We start from the raw sequence: 23758 nt of genomic DNA, 5'->3' as shown, positions 1-23758 counted from the left end.
GCCCCCAGCGGCTACGTACTGGTAATGCAGCATGTTTTTTTATCATTAATTTATGTCACTTTAAAAACTATATAATATGGAATAAATGTGAAATGTTGTTGGTTTGATCTATTAAATCAAACCATCAAGGGCAACTATGTCACAAAATAGCAGTGATGGATTTAGTTGGGTTTTTTTTCAGTGAAAACAATCTACACTTGACACCCTTGTTCAAATATTTATCAAAAAGAACATGAAGGTAAAATGAAAGTAGGTATTATATCTTTAGGAAAACTATAATTTCTTTCTTTCTCTCACCGGCATTCCCGTACTTTACTGTTCTGACATAAACTGTATAGCAGGTTTTGTTCAATCTCTTTATTTTGAGTGATTTGGTGTCTTTATTTTTTGCCAATCATTTTACAACAACTCATAAATTTTTAATTATTGGATCATTTCTGTAGCTCGGTGGGCATTAAACTTCCTGTCCATGTTCCAACTTGTATGAAATGTGCTTCATAAATAAAGTTTGGGTGATTGTTTTCTATTGATCAGGTGACTGTGGAGGCCATTTGATTACAGTAAACTCATTGTCATGATCAAGAAACCCCTTTGAAATCATCTGGGCTTTGTGATATGGCATATTAACATGCTGGAAGCAGGCATCAGAAGATGAGACACTGTGGTCATAAAGGGACGGAAATGCTCAGCAGCAAAACTTGGGCTGTGGCACTTAAGCAATGTCCAGTTGGTATTAAGGAGCTCAAAAATGCACACACCACCATATCACCATCAGTCAGAACCACTGCTGCAGGATGAAATGCTGTAAATGCCTAATTTCTGAGCCTACCATGTGAATATTGCAGCAGAAGTCAAAACTTGTTCTTGTGTGACAGGAGTGGTTTCCGGTGTGGTCTTCTGCTGCTGTAGGCCATCTGCTTCAAGGTTTTACATGTTGTACATTCAGAGATGCTCTTCTGCATACACATAATCTTTGGTTGGGGCTGCTTTACTATGCATTACTACATCAGTGTGGTGTGACATGGGGACAGTTGATAGTGGCCCTCAGCTCAGTTGTATTATTGGTTGGGCATTTCTCATATTCCTCTCAGTGCACAACAGTTTCTCTATTGGCAGTAACAGCATCATCGGCAAACCGTTTGGCTATTTAGTTTTGGCTCTGTGGGCAGCTGCAAAGTGTTCTAAGATCTTCTGGTTGACGGCAGTTTTGAGTTTGGACTTTATAAAACACAATGGACCAACCATCACCAGCATCAAGCAATTGACACAGTACCCCAAATCATCACAGAGTGTGGAAACTTTACACTGGACTTCAAACAGGTTGCATTTTCAGCCTCTCCACACTTTCCACAGCCTTGAAATGAATTCCAGTTCTTTTTCTCCTTAGCCCAGGTAAGACACTTCTAGCTTTGCTTCTAGTGGCTAGATGATATAAAACTAAATTAATAAGTTAGAAACCAACTGAACTGCTAACACGGATCTTGGTGGATTGAAAGTGAGCAAAAGTTAAGGCCTTGCGTTCACATTTCCTGATTTTTGCATACTCATCACCTGGAAAGAGGAAAAAGACGATGCAGGAGGAGCTGTAACACAGGACGTATGAATGCACTCTCTTCAGAAGCGTTTTCACCTTCAGTGTATGAACGAAGTCTAGCACACAGATGTTGTTTCAATTATGTAGCATGACCAATCTGTCTGCCCTTCACTGTTTCTGTGTGCATTAATAAAAAGTGTCATGTCTTTTCTAATTGCACTGTGCTGTGAATTGAATTGAAAGTTGCCCAGAAAATATAACACCCTATTAACATTGCTACATCATAAAATGCAGATGTAGTTGGGCTAATAAAATAAAAACAACGACAATAAGTTATAATGCAGTTGAGCCAAAGATCATATTTACCTGAAATTGCTTTAAAATGAAGCGTTGAAGAGAGGTGCTCTTATTTTGTCAAAGGCCTGCTGACTCCACCCCTCTCTCCTCTGCCTGCATCACTGGTGGGAAGTACAAAGGGGGTTAAGGATAGGAGTCAAGGAGAGGAATCCAGTATGTGCAATCTGAGAAATGTGAAAGGACTAAGATAGCCACCTCTGAATGGGCCGGGTAGACTGGCCTGATGCTCCAAGATGCACTGACTGAGCTCCACGTGTCAGGGACCTGCAAACCAACACAGAAGGCTTTTTTTTTTTATTTCTCTCGTTTGTGTCTCGAGTACTACAACTTTTCAAGTGAACAAAACTCAGAGTTGTGGGATTCCAATCCCTCTGTCGAGTCTTTATTCTACACAAAAGCTGTCCACCAGGTGGCGTTACATAACACTACTTTTTCCATTCTGTTATGATGTGCTATGAATGTATAATGAACTCAGCACTCTAAGCTGGCTAAATATGCCAGATATTACTATTTGTCATGGTCCTGGCAGGGCTGGGTTTATTTCTCTTCTTTTCCCTCTCTTGTATAGTCAGTGTTACAGTTACAGTGGCTGTAAATTCCTCTCTGTGGAAAGACTCGAGTTGATTCCTTGAGGGGAAACAAAAACTCAGATCCCCACCTGCAAGATTCTTAAGTTCAAAACTCCCCCTCAAACACACTGGAGGCTGTTTTGTTTGCTCTCCCCACAACCACCACACATAAATATTCAATGCCATGCACCTTTATCAGGCAGTGTAACTGATTTTAATGTTGTTAGGCCACACTTCCTGAATTAGGGTTGAGATATTTATCTGCACGTCTCAGCAGAAAATCAATCCCAGGTCTGCAACATGCCAGGTTGTAGGGCATTTTATGGGCTGAGGGGCAATGTTATTTTATAAGAATGCAATGAATATTCTCCAAAAGTTGATTCTGTTCATCTGGACGTAGCGTTATCTGCACGCTACGTCCAGATGAACAGAATCAGCTTTTGGAGATTTACTTACCTGGATGATTGAGAATGCATCAAGATGCAGTGAATATTATTTTAAGTTTTTTTTAGTTCACTCATTAATGGCGAGGCAGTCACATCAGCAGAAAATTGGATTTATTTGTTTGACTGCAGACGGCCTAAACCAGGGGTGTGAAACATAAGGCCCGGGGGCCAGAATTGGCTCAGGAATCTGGCCCATTGGATAGAGTCAAAAACTGTAAAGGAGGGCATAAACTTTGGACTTTTAACTGTATTTTCATACCTTTTACAACTTTTCTCTGATAAAGATCTCACACATGGCAATTCATAATATACCAAAGTAATAAATAAACAACATTCCTGTTTTTTCAATACCTACAATTCTTTTTTCTTTTCTTTTTTCTTATTTACAATGAGTTTACATTAAAAAAATCTTTCTGGGCAATGAGCTACCATGAAGTTTCTGTAATTTTGCAAAAGAGTTGTGTAATTTCTTTCATTTACTTCAGCAGCATTTCTTTGTCATTTCGATAGCACTTAGATTTACAGCTGAAATTGCACTTTTTCTTATATAATCTATGTCAGGGATTAAATGTGTATTTAAACTTCTTTACACTGACAGAAAGGTGAGTTTCACTCGTTTAAACTCAAAGTGGGCTGACTGTACTGTGTGTGGCCCATGATCTAAAATGAGTTTGACATCCCTTACTTAACCTTTATATTCTTATGATCTAAAATTGTATGTAAGAAAAGTACTACAAATAAAATGCTTAGAAGCAGAAAGATGCTTTTATTCCAAAATCCCGTTGATATATTTGAATTGAAATAATGGCTGGTTATATTTTTCTCCTTTTCCATAAAGGTGCTACATGAAAAAAAATGTCCCAGGTTATAAATGGTTAAAATCTAAACTAGTTGAGACTAGAAGTGTTAATGAAAAATGCACCAATTACCACCAGTCGGCACAAATATGTTTAAAAAAAGAACATGCATGCATAAAGTAAAGATAACAGTTATCCTGCTGGTGTCGATGCTTTATTAGTCTTACATAATCTTTTTCAGTGAGTACTGATTAACCTTATCTGATTAACCTTTGCAGTCATTAGTGAAGCCAGAGTGGTCCAGACAGAGTGATACTCTGCTGAAGATCAATATGTCACCGCAAGCAAATGAAAACATCCGTGTTTTCCGGGTGGTCTTCAGTCCAGCAGATGGTGCGTGAATGCAAACAAAAACTGTGAAGTATTAAAAAAGCAAAATGGCCAGCTTTAAAATGTGAACTTATGTAAGAGGACTTTCAGTGTTAAAAATATCCTGTGGCCACAACAGAAAAGCTTGAAATCTTCTTATTTAATAATATGTATTTCTTTATTTGTGTACTTAACATGATTAATGTGGATGTTTTCATGCAGTAATATAGTAAATGCAAAATTCATACATCCACTCATTTTTTTAATTGCACATAGTGGTGCAGGGGAGGGCCCTATATATGGCCTAAATGCTGCAAAATCTGAAAAGCAGCCTATAGGACATGCTTTTATTTTTTAATTTGTCATGTTAGCTGTAGGTAATATTAATGAATAAATAGATGAATTCCAATATAAATCAAATAATGGCTATGTTAAGTAACAGTAACATTGTGAGGAATGTTGGAGTTATTGCTGACAGGATATGTCCTTTAGGTGTCATTTGTCCCATTATACATTTGTCCCATTATCCTGACAGAGGCAGCTTTCAGGCCCTCTTCTGTTGAACCAGCTTCCAGTTTGGACTTTTTGGACACCCTCTCTACTTTTAAGGTTAGGCTTAAAATTTTGGTTTTTGATAAAGATTATAATTAGTGTTGGATAAGGTGACCCTGAACCATCTCTTGATTATACTGGAATAGGCCTAGGCTGCTGAGGCCTTCCCATATCCCATGGATTGAGTGTTTCTACTTTATTTGTCTTTCTTCCCTCTTCAAGTGTTTATCCAACTCGATTGAATTTGATCATTAGCGATGATTAAACTCGGGCTTTTTCTCCCATGTGTGTGTTTTGTCCTGTCTCACGCTGCTCTTATCGCTTTCCAATCACCCCAACCCCTGAACCTGGTTCTGCTGGAGGTTTTGTGCTTTTAAAAATGAGTTTTTCCTTCCCACTGTCGCCAAGAGCTTGCTCATAGGGGGCCATCTGATTATTGGACTTTGTTTCTAATATTGTAAGGTCTTTACCTGACAACGTAAAGCGTCTTGCTGAGAATGTTGTTGTGAACTGGTACTATATAAATACATTTGAACTGACATCAATGGTATCTAAAGTCCTAAATAGTTAACGTTTTGAATTTTTTTAAAACCATTTTTAGCACGAGTTGTTAACGCGCCAGTGTGATGACGTCATTGTCGGGGTCAGGACAGGTTGACCTCAGGTGTGTGTTTTTTCTTTTCTGGGGCATTTTTTGCGGGGTTCTTCCTGCTGAAGGTAAACATATGGACGAAGCAGCGATTTGCGGTAAAAATATGAAAACTGTGTTCGAGCGGCGCGGATTAAAGCGACGAAAATGTCCGGACAGAAGAGAAGATATAACGTACGCTTCCCTGCTGTGAGTAAATGTGGAATAATGTGGAAAATTAAAGCTGCCAAACGAGCTAACGGGTAACTGTCGTGTGACAACTGTTGCATTCAAAGACTGCTGGAAATCATGTTTATTAGCGAGCTAGCCTAGCAAACTAGGAGATATGTTAATAAAAATGCTTTAGCTCTACTAGGCTAAATTACTTACTCGTTAAAAAACAACAACAAAAAACGGTACCATTATATAAGGTGTTTCGATGTTTTTTCAATGAATACGAGTTTGCAGGACGTTGTGCTTTCTGTTCCTTCCATTTTTTATGTTGTGGTTGGGAAACTTATTTTCCTTTTTAATGAAATGTATGTAGGCCTATTTTGTAGTATAAATAGTTGGTACATACATGTCACACATTGTTTTTCACATATGAACCATTAAAAAAACCCACCTTCAGCTGCTATTAACAGTTATTTCATCAGTTACATGCAGTTTACTCAGTGCTCCTCAATGCACCGTAACTTCCATTTGCTTGAACAGCTGTAAACTCTTTGATATTGTTGCCAGAGGCGCATCAGAAAAATCATGCAGAAGGACGCTGAGGTGGGCCGGATGGCGATGGCAGTTCCTGTAATCATATGTATCCTTTATGAGTTGCCGAAGCAGCATCTTCTTCCAGCTTCTCCTGAGGCACTTGCTGGGAGTTAAAGTCAGTTGCGTTCAAGTGCCAATCGCTTAGCAAAATAAATAAACTGTCCTAATGAATCTTGTTGTTTTAGGTATTGGATATTGGTTAGACTGAATTAAACATTAATTTAGGCTGATTAAAGCGAATACACACAATGGCTCAACAATAAATTGTTCAGTTTATTGCACTAAGATACATCCCTCCAGGTGATAGGAACTGTTTTCTGCTGTGATGGTGTGGATATTTGATGTTAGCTAGTGTTAAATGGTAACTGTATTATGTCAAAGCAAGTATGTAAATACATGCTGAAAGTGTTGTAGAGCTGTGAAATTCCATACTGCATCAATAAGCTCGGGCCTTGGAGATATTCCTGAAGTCTCTGCTGACCAAAACCTGCGTGATTACAGAGTCCAAGCTCAGCGCTGTTGTGTCTGTGGCTCACATGTAAGTAAGACTTTGTTATTTGAGCTCAAGTATATGAGATTATGAATTAATCAAGACTAATCCAACCAAGATGCTAAAATTATGGTATATGTAGACGTAATTAATGAAATCAGCAGTGTTGTGCCCTGTGCGTAAATGCATGCAACACTCTATGCTCACAGAAGAACATTTAGATGAAAGACTTCCAAAAACAGCTGGAAGCAATAAACTAAAGCCAGCTCCTATTGTCAGTGAGTCTGGTTCACATGACCTGTTTCACTTTCTGTCCTCATCTCTGAAAGCAGTGCTTTAGGGTTTCACACTGGAAGAGAAATATTATGAGTGTAAGTGAGGCAGATATTTTCACGAGATCTATGCGCACCTTCGACTGCTGCAGGCGTGCAAACTGTCTTTTGTGAAGATGAAGAAGACATACGTGCAATTATAATCTTGTTCATATCTAACTGAATATGACAGCATTCACTCAGACTTACTACGCACGAGGTTCCTCACAAATTTCAACTAAAAAAATGACTGAACAGGTTACAGTACTGTGCAACAATCTTGATCCACCTCTTACTTCTTTATACTTTGCTAGGAAAATGGAAAATAGATGCAGCGATTTATTGAAACATGCACCGACATACTTATAAAACATGGAGTTTGTACATTTTTAACAACCATGAAAATCGATATTTGGTACGAGGACCTTCATTCTTCAACACAGCCTGAAATCTCCGTCTTGTCATTTCATTAAGTGGGAATAGTTCTCCAGGATTTTTGAAGGACATTCAAAGCTCTTCTTTCGATGTTGGCTGCCTTTTGTTGTGATCTCTGTGATGACAATCCAAGATTGCTTCACTGATTTTGAGGTCCAGAGTCTTGGGAGGCCAATCCATGACTGATATTGTCCCACTGTGTGTTTTTTCTGTCCATGTATGCTTTTACTGCATTGGAAGTGTGTATGGTCATGCTGACAAATGAAATTCTGCCAATTAGATACTTTGTTTTTGCATGGTGGATCAAAATCTGATGGTAGCGTCATGTGTTGGTAGCCAGTGATGCTGGGGATCACATGATCCTGCAGCCAGTGATGCTGGCATTGCTTTTCAAACTTGGCAGAACCTCTACCATGTTTTACAGATGGCTGCAAACAGACATGTTGTGCCTTTCTCCTGAACTCTTCCATACTGCTTCACAACAATTTGAACCAAAAATTTCAAATGTTGTGTCATTTTGCCATTGTTGCCTCTGATTTTCAGTCGTGTTTTTGTATATTTTGGCATACCTCAGCCTTTTTCCTCTGTTTCCCTTCCTTACTAATGGCTTCTTGACAGCCACCATTCCACTGAGATCATTTCTGATGAGGCTTGAGCGAAACAGAGATGGATCAATTGAAGCTTCAAATGCAGCTTTTAGGTCCTGTGCCAGGTCTTTAATGACCCCCACCCCCCCCCCCCCCCCACCCTATTTGTTAAGGATGAGACCAAAATGGGTCGTCTTACTTTAGTTACGTGGCCTTTTAAGGTTCATAGGTCAATGTTAAGTAGCATAAACAAAAACCATTCCTATAAAAATATTCAGGTACAAGGACTGGACTGAAAGTTAGTGAAAAAGAGGCCAATGTTTGAAGAAAAACTTTGAAAGACCTTCAGAAAGCTTGGGGAGTTATTGTTCTGGACCATTTTATAAGAAATTATAAGAAAAGTCTGTTTTTTTTTTTAATATAAAGAATCAGCGGTGGCTCAAGAATCAAGAATACTGTATGCTGTTGTTTTTAAAACAGTTCCTAGGCTCTTAACATTAGTTATCCCCAATAAAATAAATTGAATATTTAACAAAAAAAGCAAATGAAATCAATATACTGTCAGTTTGTTTGCTTTTTTTTCTCTTTAGCATGTCGTTCACATGCATGTATATGAAAAGTTGGCATATAATGTATTACATTTTGTGCTTTTATAGGAAGCAATGCATAGAGTCAGAAAAGCTCTTCCATTTTCTCAAAGACTTGGTAGCACAAACCACGCCTACAAGCCAGAAGGACAACAGAAGCATGAGTATGTGGCCTTTATACAGGTAGAGAGTGTACCTTTAATGTCAATGTAACTAATTCCTTCTTAAAAAGCCTCCAAATGCCCTCAACATTATTAAATTCTTATGATAATTGACCTTTTCTTTGTTTCAAGGAACAAACAGCATGAAGTTTCTGTTAAAAAACCACCTGAAGTGGAGGAAATGGCTCCGCAAGGTAGCCTCGACTCACTTGACAACGACTCGAGTGCCAGCGTACGTAGTAACTAAAAACAAAATCTTACTCCAACTAACATGCGAACCGAACCAATCAGCTCTCAGAATGTGTGTACTTGTGTTTCTGGCACTCAAGCAGTAGTGGACACTTTTGTGTTGCATGCTAAAAGCTGCAGCAGCGCCCCCTTGAGGCCATAGTGATAATTTTACTCTGAAAAAGTGTAGAGTACTTCTTACCTCAGCAGTGTTTGTCTTGTCTAGAGAACGGTTGTGGTGATCCGTGGGTGAAAGGGTGAAGACGGAGAACAAATTCTTATCAGTTACCTTGGTTACTAAGAGCTTATGAACTTTGCGGACATGTTAATACCCCTTCTTGTTTCAGTTAGTCAATCATTTCCTCTCCTCCTTCCAGGAGTCGGAGCTCTACATCTGCTTATGACTGTGCAACCAGCGGAAGCCGCTGTGAAGTCACAGCAGCGCCTCATTTCATTATGTCTCCTTACATTTGTCTTTTGTCTCTGCTGTCCTGGATTTTGGTCACAAATAAGTGAGGCTAAGTAATCGCAATACTTCAGCTGACGTCTACGTACAAGTTGTTTCGTTAGCTCAAGTCCAGCTTTTGGGTAAATAAAGAGTTCCTTTTCTTGGGAGGATAAGGGATCTTTGTTTGGAGCAGATATATTTTAGGATCACTTGAATCTTTTGTGGAAGTTTGCACTGAGTTGTAGATTTTTTTTTCCTTCTTCTTGCTGATTAGGAAATTGTGTTTGTAGAGCAGTACTTGCTTGAATAATGATGCTATTTAGATTACAATATTGAGTTTTGAGATTATTCTGGAACACTTTTAGACAGTGTGCAGCTCTTTTTTTTTTTTTTACTGTATTTTGAAGATGTATATTCTTTGATACAAATTAGATGCTTTCAGTGTATTACTTTAGTTTTTGCTTGTTTTTGTTTTCCGGTAGGATGTGCAGCAATCTTTAAAACCAAACTAAGTGCTTATTTTAAGAAATAGTGGCCTTTGTGGTGTCTATTTTTAGAGCACTTGTAAATTAAAAGTTTTAAAGATTTTTGCATATATGAAAATAAATAACTTATGTAAATAAATAATTGGAATCTCCAGATAGTTCGAATGTAAAAAAGTTGAATAAAAACAAGTCGCAAGCATATAGGGATTGGTTTATTCCAGTAAACTAACCTTTTTACACTGTGATGGCGTGAAATGAGGAATAAATAGATGCACTCTGTTCTGAAAGGTTATTTTTACTGGATTTTTTTTTTTTTAACATTTTGAAACCAAATAAAGCAAAAACATCTCTCTTCAGTTGCTACGCAGTGACCTGCATGAGGAGGTGAGACTGTTTCCATGTCCCAGCACTGATGAGGTTCGCTAACGTTCCTCCTGCTGATCCACGCTGACAGACGCTACACTTGTAATGAGCATCCAATCTAGTCTCAGAGGAACAAGCTGGAGTACAGTCCTGCTCCGCTGCAGGTGATCGGACGTCATTCTTCCACATGGGGGGCAGTTTGGAATGAAAACATGCATCTTCACTACAATGACTCAAAATGAGCAATACAAGTAAAAAATAAACATTCATTTTTTAAACATTGTTTTTCAAATAAAAGAAAACATTTCTGTTTATCTCCTGCAATAATTACATATTTATAGATGTAGAGGCCAATTTGAAGTAGTGGTGCGATAGATCCCTTTGTTTTATTCAATCCATTATTTATCCCGAGTCCCAAAGGCACGGTCCATTCATTCTCCTTTGAACAACTGATCCAAATACTGAAGGAGGGGGAACAAAAACAAAGATTGATTTTAAATATGCTCAGAAAAGAAAACATTTACACACAGAGAGGTGATGGATTGGCCTCACTTATGCTGTCTCTTCTGTTAAGTCGTGCTCTGAGTTTACAGTCAGATGTGCCAGAGATCGAAGGACAAAAGATTAAAAATCCAAAACAGGAAAGAAAACCAAAACAAAACAGCACTACAGTACACAGTTTTCAGAAGAGCCGTGCTCCGTAGCCAAATGTCTGTTTAATAGATTCGAAGTAGTATCTCTTCCAGCCCTCTTTCGTCTGCTCCTCCTGGCTGTTTGGGACGCCTCGATACTCCACCTTCAGCTCTGTCTCGCTGCTCCGGTCCAAGAACGTCATTGTGATCGTGGCGTAGTGCTCTGTGGCAAAAAAAAAAATAAATCCATACTTTTAACTATAAAAGCACGATAGCATAAAAGGAAGAGAGATCCGAGGAGATAATTTTTGACCCTGAAGTGAGCTACAGATGAGGATAAAATTATAGTAGGTGAATGAAAAGCTGACCTTTTTATTGAGCCATAACACAAACCACTGCTGTGCAATTATTATTTCAGTTTATGTGTTTGAATTCATCTATACTAGTACATTTTTTTTTCAAATTTGAATTTAAATGGTCCAGTTTGTTGTATGATAGTAAGCACTGTTCCCACATACTGAAAAATAGAAACCTACCACAGGGCCAGGTGTTATACCGCCACTTCATAACTATTTTCTCATCTGGAACCTGAAAGCAAGAGGACTTGTGTTAGAATTTACTCAGGTAAAGTGACGTTAATGTGGTGCAGTACAGTCAAGTAAATGATTCATATACACAAATGCTTATTTTTAAATGTCATAGATCAGACTCACCAGCTCTGTGAACTCGCCCAGAATATTTCCATCTAGCAGACGAAACTTTCCGCCCTTCTCTCCATCCACTGTGGCTGAACCACGCGTGAACGCCTGAACCATCTGTTTATTGACAAGAAGCCCCAAAATCAAAAGAAGCAAAGTCCATTTTTACTGAAAGACTTAACAAGACACAACCACAGCCTGGGTTTCCAATCAAACACACAGCTGAGGCTCACCTCTCTGTTCAGAAAGACCCTGTAGAGTTCAGCTGGTGAGGTGAGAAACGTTTCTTTCAATGTAAATTTACAGGTGGGGATCTTGACGCCGGTGTTGACGGGAGTGGCTGTGCTGGCAGAGGAGGAAATCTGTTCCACACAAGCATAGAAGTCTGGTGAGCACGGATCAGTTTATGTGCCATAACTAAAGCCTGGTTTAGACTTCTGCAGAAACGTCATAATTTTTGACGTAACTAGAAACTGCTTTAAACCTTCCACGTAATCTGACATGAACAACAACTGAATGGTGGGAATTTAACCACAGAAAGCAGGCTTAACACTGCTTCGGGTATCAGAGTAAATAAAATGGGGACAAAGTGAGTGTCAAAGTCCAAAATCTTTACTATGTGATTGATGTGCACCAACCTCAGTTTTATCCAGCTTAGCTTTGGACTGTGATGTGGACTGTGGTTTGGCCACACCATTGGCTGTGGGTAGGATCATCCCCTGTGTGAATTCTGCAATTAAAAAAAAGAAAGAAGAATTTGTATAAATATACCGCAATTTTCGGGCTATAAGCCGCTACTTTTTGCAGAAGCTTTGAACCCTACGGCTTTTAGTCAGGTGCGGCTTTTCTATGGATTGTCCATGATTTTTGTGATATCGTAAGACGATTTGTTTTGTTTGTTCCGCTCTTGTACGGCACTACGTTGCCTGGCGGAAGGGCATGTGATCAGACACACAGTATCGGGGTTCAAGAGTGGTATGTTGGTCACATGTCCATCCGCCAGGCAACGTAGTGCCGTACGAAGTAGCGCGAAAAACAAACTTCAAAGTAGCACTACGCGTTCAGCTGGAGGCGTGGATGATGAGCGGCGATAAACTTGCGAAAAGCAAGTTATGCTCCACCGGTGGATTCTGACAGTGTGGAAAAGTGTGAAAACATCCATGATCACCAACGGATTTCGAAGGGCTGGACTGCTGCATGATGGAGAGGAGGACACCGCCACGGCCCTTCAGAGGGTGTTCGACTCCGACACTGACAACGAGGATTTCTTTTGTTTTGAAAGTGACAACGAAGGAAAGAAGCTGAGAGTGGATGACGTAGCCATCCTGAGCCTGTTCGTATCCGACACTGGAGAAGAGGACTTTGGTGGTTTCAGTGCGCAGGAAGAAGAGAAAGATGGTGGTGAATGACTGACTTTTCTTCTTGTTAAAGCCGTGTCACTGCACCTGAGCCTAAAAGGTAGTCCGAATCTATTTTTCTGGTGTGCTGTAGGTTATTGTTATATACTACATTTGTTACTCATTTATGAAGCACAGTACATGTTTTGTACTTGTAATTACCGGTACTTGTACATATACCCTAAAAAGTTATGCAAATATGTACCCCTAACTTGTTTTTCAAAATATTAATAAAAGGGGTGTGTCTCCAAACAGCCATCTATTTCCTGACAATTCCCTTTGTGCATATTCTCTTACATATGATAAGTCAACATTGAAACACCTGCGGCTTTAAGTCAGGTGCGGCTAATGTATGTACAAAACAGGATTTTCCCCTGATTTTAGCTTGTGCGGCTAATATTCAGGTGCGCTTTGTAGTCCGGAAAATACGGTAAACATTTGACCCTTTTCTTTGACCTAAACTGAATCTGGCAAACTCTTAACGCAAATTCTACCCAAAAAGAGTTTAACGATTTACAATCATGCATAATCTCAATGTGTTCAGCAATTAGGCTCTGGGAGAAATTTGCTGTTCGTTAGCTCACCTGTTTTTAAGAACCCAACGTAGCTCTGCAATGCGTCGCGGAATTTATCCACTCCTTTCGTTTTCATCAGGTTCATCAGCAGCGTGTCGGGTTCATCTTTGTTCAACGATACAGAAATCTGGACACGACACAGGAAAGTAAACTCGGTAAACTCTTCCTCCACCTTCCAGCCAGCCTGAATCAGTGTGCACATGTGCTTTGGTGAAACTTACATCAAGATCCTCCATGTCATTTTCATCAGACAGGTTTGGAACTTCAATTGTTCCTTTATACTCGACTCCTGCTTTTGACTTTCCTGTTCAAACAAAAAAGAATAAACATGTCAGCAAAGATTCAAAGCCTCTTCAAACCTGCCTCCTATTTTAGTAACGATAATAAAAATGCAACATATTAGCTCAGTCACTCTTCTCTATAAGCCACTGAAGCTTTTTCCCCCTATTAGATATAAAAATCTACCTGTTAAAGGCTGAGCTGTAAAACTTCACCATATAAGAGATCGTGCCCTGCATTCAAGATGTTTGCAAACAAGCTGGCACAATGCTGATTAAGTCTCAGTGCCTGCTAAATTATAGTCTGGAAGCAATGACGGTAACTGCCACTGTTAGCAGCCAAACGACCAGTTTCAGAGATACAATTAAAACCAAACTACTGCCTTAAATGAAACAAACAATAATGCTAGTTTTCTACTTACCAGTCCAAGTAGCTTTCACGTTCCACTCATAAAAGAAAATAAGTTTCCCTTTGCGGTTATTAATCGAGGCCTCTCCTTCCACCTTGCTGACTTCTGTCACTTCACACGTTCCCTCCTCATTCTCCACGCTCAATCCAAGAAGCAGAGATTTTAACTTATCTGATGACCAGTTTGTTGCATCTCTTTCCGTCCTGCAAAGTCCAGCAGAGACCACAAAGATAAGTGAGCACATCCGAACAGGGAACAAAAAACCCCAACACCTTAACTAAGGATTGTGCACTTTACAAGCCTTCTTCTCAATGTATTTTCAAAGTGTTTGCAGTCATACTCAACTGGGAAATTTGTTTTCTGAATCCCAAACATGAGATGCACTGACATGTCATCAAACATATGTCTGTTTGACACTGGTCGTTTGGCAAATGTGAGGCTAGACTGGCCAAGATTTACCTGCTCAGTCACATCAATTGTAAACTAGCAAGAGGAAGATCATGGTACTTGGATCTGCTCTCTTATTCACAAGGAGTTGCCACAGCGGGAAGCTCCACATGTTTAATTTGGCAGAGGCTTTACACCGGATGCCTTTCCTACTGGAACCTCTCCTCACATGACTGAATCAGATTCACCCTATATGGCCACTCATTATGCACTAGTTAAATGTGTTAAAAACAATATATAGTGGGAAGGGTTCTTTATCTTCATAACACAAAAGGGGGAGATCAAACAAAAAACACCCAACAACAACAACTGTGTACAGTTGTAAAGTGTACATTACTGGTAACTACTCAGGACGTCACAATTGGATCACCCAGTCAGATGGCCTCTGACATCAGCTTTCTAATCCTCTGCTAGATACAAATGTATTTTAGGAGGTCACCACAGCTGGAAGGTGGGCACAGACCGGCTTAAGTGACAAATCTGAGAACCACATTCTAGTTGACTGGTGACAGCGCCCCTTTAGTATGGCTGCTACAGAGAAAAGCCAGTAATCAAATGCTCCGGGATCATTACAGAAGACGAACAAATGCCATATTTACAAACTATGAATTCATTCGTATTATTTTGCGTAGGGCAGTTATAAAAAATGCAGTCACGTTGTAATTGGGGCTACCACACGTGTTCTGGTGCAACCGATGAAGCATTGGTAACCGTAAACTTACCAAATGCGAGAGACTATAAAGCTTGTTACTACACCAGAATACTGCAGTAGATACAATTAGTCATGCTGCATTTTAACGCTACTGATGTTAAAAGCCGTTACACATGCATTTGAAGCTTCAGCGGCTAGCTACAGGCGAAGCTAACTTAAGAACGCCTGCAATGTTAGCTCGCCTAATTGTTTCAAACTTTTATATACCTCAATACTTGAGGCCGGCTACAGACAAAATAATGACCTAACCTTACTTGATCCAAATCTAAACATATAAACTACAGTTTGATACTAACAGGAGCTCGGTGTGTCGTGTTAGCATTAGGCTAACAGCTAAAAACCAATGTCCTTTCATTAGATCTTACCAATGCCAATTGTTGACATTAGTCGCATCAGCTCTCTCCTCTACAATCCAACGAGGGTCTCCTTCTCCCCACTTCGCCATTTTGTTGAATAAATAATAAGAAACGTTTAACTGTGTAATGTTAAAAGCAGAAAGCAGGTGTCTGCCGGTGACTATCCACCGATGTGCACGCTGTTTCTAGAAGCCTCTGGCTGCTGCGGGCTCTCAAGCGGTGCTCCTGCGTTTACTCGCCGAGCACAGAAAATGCTGGAAACGGAACGTTGTGGAAGGAGGTAAAAAATGTCCCCCCTTTGCCGGAAGTCTGAAGAATAGTTCCGCGTTAGGAATGCAGACTTCTGGAACTACAAAAGTAAAAATAAGTAAGTAAGCAAATAACTAAGTAAATACATACACAGATAGATGAACTTTGAAAAGACTTGTTTTTATTTTCCATTTCAAATGTTTGTTTTTTCCTAAAGAAACGCTTCATTCTGCCAGGCTCACATGAACTACTCATACAAATTACTTTTACAAGCATTTTTTTTAAACCAACCACACAAAATTTGTAAATGTTCCATTGTTTTTGTTTTTAATTTTAAGGATGTACTTCTTTTGTCTGTTCTTGGCTGTTTGCAAGGGGAAGACAAATTAAGGCCTCACCCTCAGGTTTATGAAAATGGAGACTTTTCACAGCTATGGGGCAATTTTTGGACAAAATAACTGATTAATTATGAAAACAACTCTTAGTGAAACTTCTGATGGCATGGCCTAAACATTTTACATATCTTGAAGTAAAAACCTGTGATATTAGACAGTGATTATAAAAATGAGTGGAAGACCGTGAGGGATTAAGTCCATGTCAGCAGATTCTCACCTAGAGTTTGAGTGAGTATAGCATGAGCTTTTATTTAGGTATGTTCCCTTTGCTGTGAGTTAAAAAAAAATGGCTGGTGTCCACTCACCAGACACTTCACCCGTTGACCACTGGTGGTGGTCAGAGGGCCCGGTGGCGCCAGTGTCCGACAGCCTCGCCTCTGTCAGTGCGCCCCAGGGTGGCTGTGGCTACAATGTAGCTTGCCATCACCAGTGTGTGAATGTGTGTGTGAATGGGTGGATGACTGGATGTGTAAAGCGCTTTGGGGTCCTTAGGGACTAGAAAAGCGCTATATAAATACAGGCCATTTACCATTCAGCTGCTCAGTAACATGGCTATCTAATCACAGAGCAACTCAATGCATTTAGGCATGTAGACACAGACTGAATATTTCATAAATTTCATAGCAGCAAGAACAGCAAACTCAGGCTACAGTTCACACAGGCGCATCAACAATGCACAATTAAAGATTGGAAAAATCCTGCCTGGTCCGATGAGTCTCGATTTCTGCTGCAACTTTCAGAAACAACATGAATACATGGATCCATCTTGGAGGTCTAATGGCATGGTGCATAACTTATTGGCAAACTTTGGGCCCCTTAATATCAGCTGAGCATAATGTAAAAGTCACAGCCTACCTGAGTATTGTTGACCATGTTCCTCACTCTATGACCGCTTCTGGCGGCAGCATCCACCAGGATCATGAACCATGCTGCAAAACTCATCTCAAACAGTTTTTTTTGTACGTGAAAGTGAGTTCACTGTACTCAAACGGCTTCCACAGTGAACAAATCCGATAGGGCACCTTTTTTTTTTTAATATTAGTAAAATTAACATACAAACAAAATGCACCATATACTACACATTCAGAGAATAGACATTCCTTACATATTAGCAACTTTAATATATAGGAAACAGAAAATATAAAGATAGGGTCACATAATTAAACAGATTATTAACTCACTAAGTCAAAATCTTCCACAAAGGAAACAAAAAAGCAGCCTTTTTCTTTTTACCTAAAGTCAAAGATTTAACCAACAGGTTTAAGTTGTTTTTCCAGTAAGCTAGTGTTGGTTTGGTCTTAAAAAACGACATTTATGTATAAATTGTTTGCACAAGATTAATAACACATTAACACCATAATTAGCTTTCTTTTCTTTCAAAAACACTCCAAACATTATCATATTTAAGGTAAATGGGGTAATTTGAATCCCACTGGAATAAAGCCAGGTATGAAAATCCAACCAAAATATTTTTATAAAATTGCATAAAAAGAATAGATGGTCCCAATCCTCCTCTTCTGTTTTACAAAATACACAATTACCAGTTTCTATTTTGAATCTATCACCAAGGAGTCTATTTGTCAGGTAAATTTTATTCAAAATTTTAAATTGGACTTCTTTCCCTTTAGGAGGAATAGGGAAGGTGATGTAATCAGTTCTTATTCTTTCAATTTCTTCCCTTTGGAAATCTTTTAATATGTAATTCCGTCTAAGTAAATTTGGAGAATAAAGACTCCTTAATGAAGATCTTAGAAACTTATTATTTCTTTTAACATCACAAAACTGAAAACCATCTATATATAATTGCCTTAACTTGGGGGAGATGTCAGAATATATTATATAATTTACAACTATGTTTTTAAGTGACAATGGAATGGATTTTATAACCCGATTAAATTTACTTTTAGAACATTGGATATTAAATTTTTGGCAAAAATCTTGATGTCCTAGAACATGTCCTTCCTCATCTACAAAATGGGCAATTGCCCAAACACCTTTTGATAACCAATCTTGAATAAAAATAGATTTTCTATTTGTCAGTATATATCAATTGTTCCAAATTGGGCTATTATGTGGAGTGAAATCATGTTTAAATAACATTTTCCAATAAAGAAGGACCTGTTTATGGAATTCAGAGAGTTTAACAGGTAGCTTAGTAATTTCAAAGTCACACTTTAGGAGAAAATCGATACCCCCCAGTGTGTTAAAGACCTTACTTGGTATAAAAAACCAAATGGAGTGTGGATTATTTAGGAAGGATTTTAACCATATAAGTTTCAAAACACCATTCATTATATCAAAGTCAATTGTGTTTCCACCACCTTCAGTGTATGGTTTAACCAAATCATCTTTAGATATATAATGGCACTTATTCCTCCAAATAAAATTAAAATTCAAGCTATTAATTGTTTTAATAACTTTATTTGATATTGATAAAGAGTAAGCTGGATATATAAATCTAGATAAACTATCCATTTTGGTTAATAATATTCTTCCAAAAATTGTGATAATAGGGCACCTCTGAGAGGTGGTTGTGGTGACACGCAGCCGATAAATGAACAGCAACTGTGTGATACTGTCACTTCAATATGCACCAATATCTCAGAGGAAATTTTCCAGCACCATTTTGGATTAGTGCCACGAAGAATTAAAACAGTTTTTATAGCAAAAGGGGGCTAACCTGGGACTAGCAAGGTGTACCTTGCTAAAGTTGGCGTTTGGTATGTAACTTAATAATAAGTTATATCCTCTAATAAGTTAAATTAACTCTTATTATCTGTCTTATCCAAAAAGTAGCCCCACCTTCTGTTTTTTGTGTCAAGTCTAATAATTGTTCCAAAAAGGTTACAGATCAGTAGCTAGATGTTGGAGGCTCGAGGATTTAAAAGTCTGTCTAGGTACTGGTAACAGGGATGTAGATACAGTGGGGCAAAAAAGTATTTAGTCAGCCACCGATTGTGCAAGTTCCCCCACCTAAAATGATGACAGAGGTCAGTAATTTGCACCAGAGGTACACTTCAACTGTGAGAGACAGAATGTGAAAAAAAAATCCATGAATCCACATGGTAGGATTTGTAAAGAATTTATTCGTAAATCAGGGTGGAAAATAAGTATTTGGTCAATAACAAAAATACAACTCAATACTTTGTAACATAACCTTTGTTGGCAATAACAGAGGTCAAACGTTTACTATAGGTCTTTACCAGGTTTGCACACACAGTAGCTGGTATTTTGGCCCATTCCTCCATGCAGATCTTCTCGAGAGCAGTGATGTTTTGGGGCTGTCGCCGAGCAACACGGACTTTCAACTCCCGCCACAGATTTTCTATGGGGTTGAGGTCTGGAGACTGGCTAGGCCACTCCAGGACTTTCAAATGCTTCTTACGGAGCCACTCCTTTGTTGCCCGGGCGGTGTGTTTTGGATCATTGTCATGTTGGAAGACCCAGCCTCGTTTCATCTTCAAAGTTCTCACTGATGGAAGGAGGTTCTGGCTCAAAATCTCACGATACATGGCCCCATTCATTCTGTCCTTAACACGGATCAGTCGTCCTGTCCCCTTGGCAGAAAAACAGCCCCATAGCATGATGTTTCCACCCCCATGCTTCACAGTAGGTATGGTGTTCTTGGGATGCAACTCAGTATTCTTCTTCCTCCAAACACGACGAGTTGAGTTTATACCAAAAAGTTCTACTTTGGTTTCATCTGACCACATGACATTCTCCCAATCCTCTGCTGTATCATCCATGTGCTCTCTGGCAAACTTCAGACGGGCCTGGACATGCACTGGCTTCAGCAGCGGAACACGTCTGGCACTGCGGGATTTGATTCCCTGCCGTTGTAGTGTGTTACTGATGGTGACCTTTGTTACTTTGGTCCCAGCTCTCTGCAGGTCATTCACCAGGTCCCCCCGTGTGGTTCTGGGATCTTTGCTCACCGTTCTCATGATCATTTTGACCCCACGGGATGAGATCTTGCGTGGAGCCCCAGATCGAGGGAGATTATCAGTGGTCTTGTATGTCTTCCATTTTCTGATGATTGCTCCCACAGTTGATTTGTTCACACCAAGCTGCTTGCCTATTGTAGATTCACTCTTCCCAGTCTGGTGCAGGTCTACAATACTTTTCCTGGTGTCCTTCGAAAGCTCTTTGGTCTTGGCCATGGCGGAGTTTGGAGTCTGACTGTTTGAGGCTGTGGACAGGTGTCTTTTATACAGATGATGAGTTCAAACAGGTGCCATTCATACAGGTAACGAGTGGGGGACAGAAAAGCTTCTTACAGAAGACGTTACAGGTCTGTGAGAGCCAGAGATTTTCCTTGTTTGAGGTGACCAAATACTTATTTTCCACCCTAATTTACGAATAAATTCTTTACAAATCCTACCATGTGGATTCATGGATTTTTTTTTCACATTCTGTCTCTCACAGTTGAAGTGTACCTCTGGTGCAAATTACTGACCTCTGTCATCATTTTAAGTGGGGGAACTTGCACAATCGGTGGCTGACTAAATACTTTTTTGCCCCACTGTAAGCTAATTACCATTGCTGCAAATGAAAACATCCAGAGGCAGAGGTAATAAGCATCATTAGCGATGATAATTACTGGTAATTACACCAATCAGAATTAAAGGGTCTTAAAAAACACTAATGAAAAGCCTCCAAATGTGGCTGCTACTGATTTGGGAAGATATAAACAAAGTGCAGTTTAACTACTTATTAAACCTGCAGTTTAGAAGCTTAAAAAACAACCATCAATGAGCAAAATACACAATTCTAAAATACTGTTCATGCAGCGTTCTTATCAAAGTGATCTCTAGTGAGATGGAAAATCACATGTGATCATATTTGAACTTGACTTTATTGTCTTTTTCTGGACTTATTATGGATTTGTAATCATCCATCCATTCGCTTCCGCTTATCCTTTTCAGGGTCGCAGGGGGTGCTGGAGCCTATCCCAGCTGTCATAGGGCGAGAGGCGGGGTACACCCTGGACAGGTCGCCAGTCTGTCGCAGTTTGTAATCAGATCTCTGATTTCTTTAGTACACAGGGAAAGTATAAAACTTAGTGTTCTTTGCATCTGTCTGTCATTGCATTACAATTTCCCGTGAATGGAAATATTTCCAAAGGTTATCAATACAATATATTACCAAAGACATTTCTTTTAAGTGTCTGTCCGCATAAACAAGACAGAAAAGGTGAAAATAAGAAAAAATGTTGCACTGAGTTAAATTAGACCCAACTACAAAGGATTAAAAGCGGTTCGATCAGCTACTGAAACCAGCTGACTTCTTGTTACCCCACCAGAATGATTTCTTTACCATTTTAAGAAAATACGAGCATAAGCAAAAGCAAGTCCTTTTGTGCCCCTCACCACCAAAAGGAAAAAGCTTAGATGGATTTTGTTTGTTTGACTTGTTGAAAACAGAGCATGCAGTGACTCAACAAGTATATACCTTTTTTGCCATGTATTAAGTGTAAAACTATGGTTTCTGTTATTTTACTATCTAAATCAGTTGACACCATTTGAACTTTATTCAAAGGCTTTATTCAAATTTGACTCATAATGGACCAGTGCCATTCAAAATAAAGCAGAGTAACTGTTCGGGGTTGAGCAAAATGATTTTATTATTGCGGTCTCAACAGACATAACATGTATAAACCATGTTTACACCTCACTGGGTAAGATCCACGCACTATTACCCAAAATGTGGTGTGTTAGTTCTGACCACAACTACCAGAGGCTCAGTCTGCATGTGTGGCAGTGTTTTTAAACCCAGTCATGTTACTGACCCGCTGCCAACAAACCTAATTAGTATAGAGAGATGTTCCACCAGGTGCCTTTAGTTTTCAGTGGCATCAAATTAAAAAAGAAGAATTATTTCATTTAAAAATAAATAAATAAATACAGTACTGTGCAACAGTATTGAGTCACCCCTCATTTCACTTCCAAGAAGCCAGACATTCTTGTTATTTTCATAAACTGGTCTTGAGCAATAGTTCTTCTGACTTTCTGAAGCAAATTCTTCTTTCATTTTCAGTCCGCTCCTTGTTCCTGACTACTTTCAGAAGAATGTTTTATTCCTTGTTAAGGTGCTTAACACCTGACTTATTATTTGACAAGAAAACCGACAATTCAAACATATAAACCCATCTAACTGATGGGCTCAGCCACTGTTTTCTATACACATAACCAATTTTACATTGCAGCTTTAAGTGTAAAATGCCATAGTATCATACAGTATCACAGGCATTAAAAAAGCAGTTTTAGCTAAAAAGGTGGCATATCAAAGAAGTGACATTAAAATATTTGAGGAAACTAGACAAGTGGAATATGAAAACAAAAAAAGAAGTGTCAGATTGAAAGAAATGGGAAAAAATCAGCAAAGACATGACAAAGGACCTGAGAAACATATCTGGCACTTTACTTGATCCATCTAAAGTTTGCCAAAGCCTCATCAGAAACGGTCTCAATGGTAGGGTGACAATCATGAAGCCATTCTTAAGGAAGGAAACAGGAAGAAAGGGCTATGAGGGTATGACAATTTACAGAATAATTGAAAATCGGTGGCAACGCACTGTGGAACACTATCAGTGCTGGATTGGCCTTCCCAGAGCCTGGACCTCAACATTGTTGAAGCAGTGTGGGATCATCTTTACAGGAAACAGAACGACAGGCAGCCAAAGAAGAGCTTTGAGTGTCCTTGAAGAAGCCTGGAGAACTATTCCTGATTATTCCCATTCCTACTTAATGAAATCACAAGAAAGTTTGCCTAAGAGATTTTAGGCTGTGCTGAAGAATAAAAGTGGTCTTACCAAATATTGACTTCTAAGTTTATTAGGATTGTGCACATTCAGTTTTTGTTGTATGAGCTATATTTGTATTTGCACAATTTTCAATAACTCATGTCACCTATTTCCCATTTCCCTAACAAAATATAAAGAAATTAGGAGTGGTTTAAGACTATTTTTTAATATTATATAAATAGAATAATCGGTTTCTTGTTACAATTTTCTATTAAGCATTTTCTATTTTTATTATTTATTAATAAACTGGGTTGCGTTTTGATATTTGTGTCAGTGTAGAACTGTAGTATTACTGGAGGTTGAATCCACAGTGTAAGTGCTCATAATTCATACAGTGAGTAAAAAGGTTATAAGATAATTAACAAAGTACAAACACAGAAAAATGATGTTTTGCTCAACAATATTGCATTCTCTTGTAGGGATTTCGTTCTAATTTATGTTTGTTTGAATAAGTATTTTGTCATTTTACCTCTTAAAGTATTAAACTAATTCAGTTAAACAACTTAAGATCATATGTGATTTCTAACTTCCTGCACAATAAAAGCCAAAAGGTTTGTCGCCAGCCAGCCTTTTATATGTTTCAGTAAACTGGTAGTTGCAACTGTCAGTTAAAGACAGTGAAATCAGAAGTAAAATAATTCGCTATAAACAAAAGGCATAACACCTAAATGTCGCGATAACCTCATACATAC

The 23758-nt window shown here is 38.9% G+C and overlaps 2 protein-coding genes across 2 annotated transcripts; one reads left to right on the top strand and one right to left on the bottom strand.

The window, feature by feature from the left end:
• The first annotated feature begins 5277 nt into the window (after positions 1-5277).
• Positions 5278-10039, top strand: LOC113012438 (dr1-associated corepressor). The gene is made up of 6 exons (XM_026152653.1): positions 5278-5462; positions 5994-6066; positions 6465-6558; positions 8500-8613; positions 8724-8823; positions 9197-10039. The coding sequence occupies exons 1-6, from the start codon at positions 5421-5423 to the stop codon at positions 9221-9223; spliced, it is 450 nt and encodes a 149-aa protein (XP_026008438.1). The 5' UTR covers positions 5278-5420; the 3' UTR covers positions 9224-10039.
• ahsa1b (AHA1, activator of heat shock protein ATPase homolog 1b) lies at positions 10030-15887 on the bottom strand. The gene is made up of 9 exons (XM_026152652.1): positions 15630-15887; positions 14118-14308; positions 13639-13721; positions 13427-13544; positions 12084-12175; positions 11679-11807; positions 11461-11562; positions 11284-11335; positions 10030-10970 (listed from the first exon to the last, which is right to left on the bottom strand). The coding sequence occupies exons 1-9, from the start codon at positions 15707-15709 to the stop codon at positions 10798-10800; spliced, it is 1020 nt and encodes a 339-aa protein (XP_026008437.1). The 5' UTR covers positions 15710-15887; the 3' UTR covers positions 10030-10797.
• Positions 15888-23758: the final 7871 nt, after the last annotated feature.

The sequence above is a fragment of the Astatotilapia calliptera genome, chromosome 19 (assembly GCF_900246225.1).
Source record: "Astatotilapia calliptera chromosome 19, fAstCal1.2, whole genome shotgun sequence".
Taxonomy (NCBI): Eukaryota; Metazoa; Chordata; class Actinopteri; order Cichliformes; family Cichlidae; genus Astatotilapia; species Astatotilapia calliptera.
The sequence above is the reverse complement of the archived record's forward strand: the minus strand, read 5'-3'. Positions and strand labels throughout refer to the sequence as shown.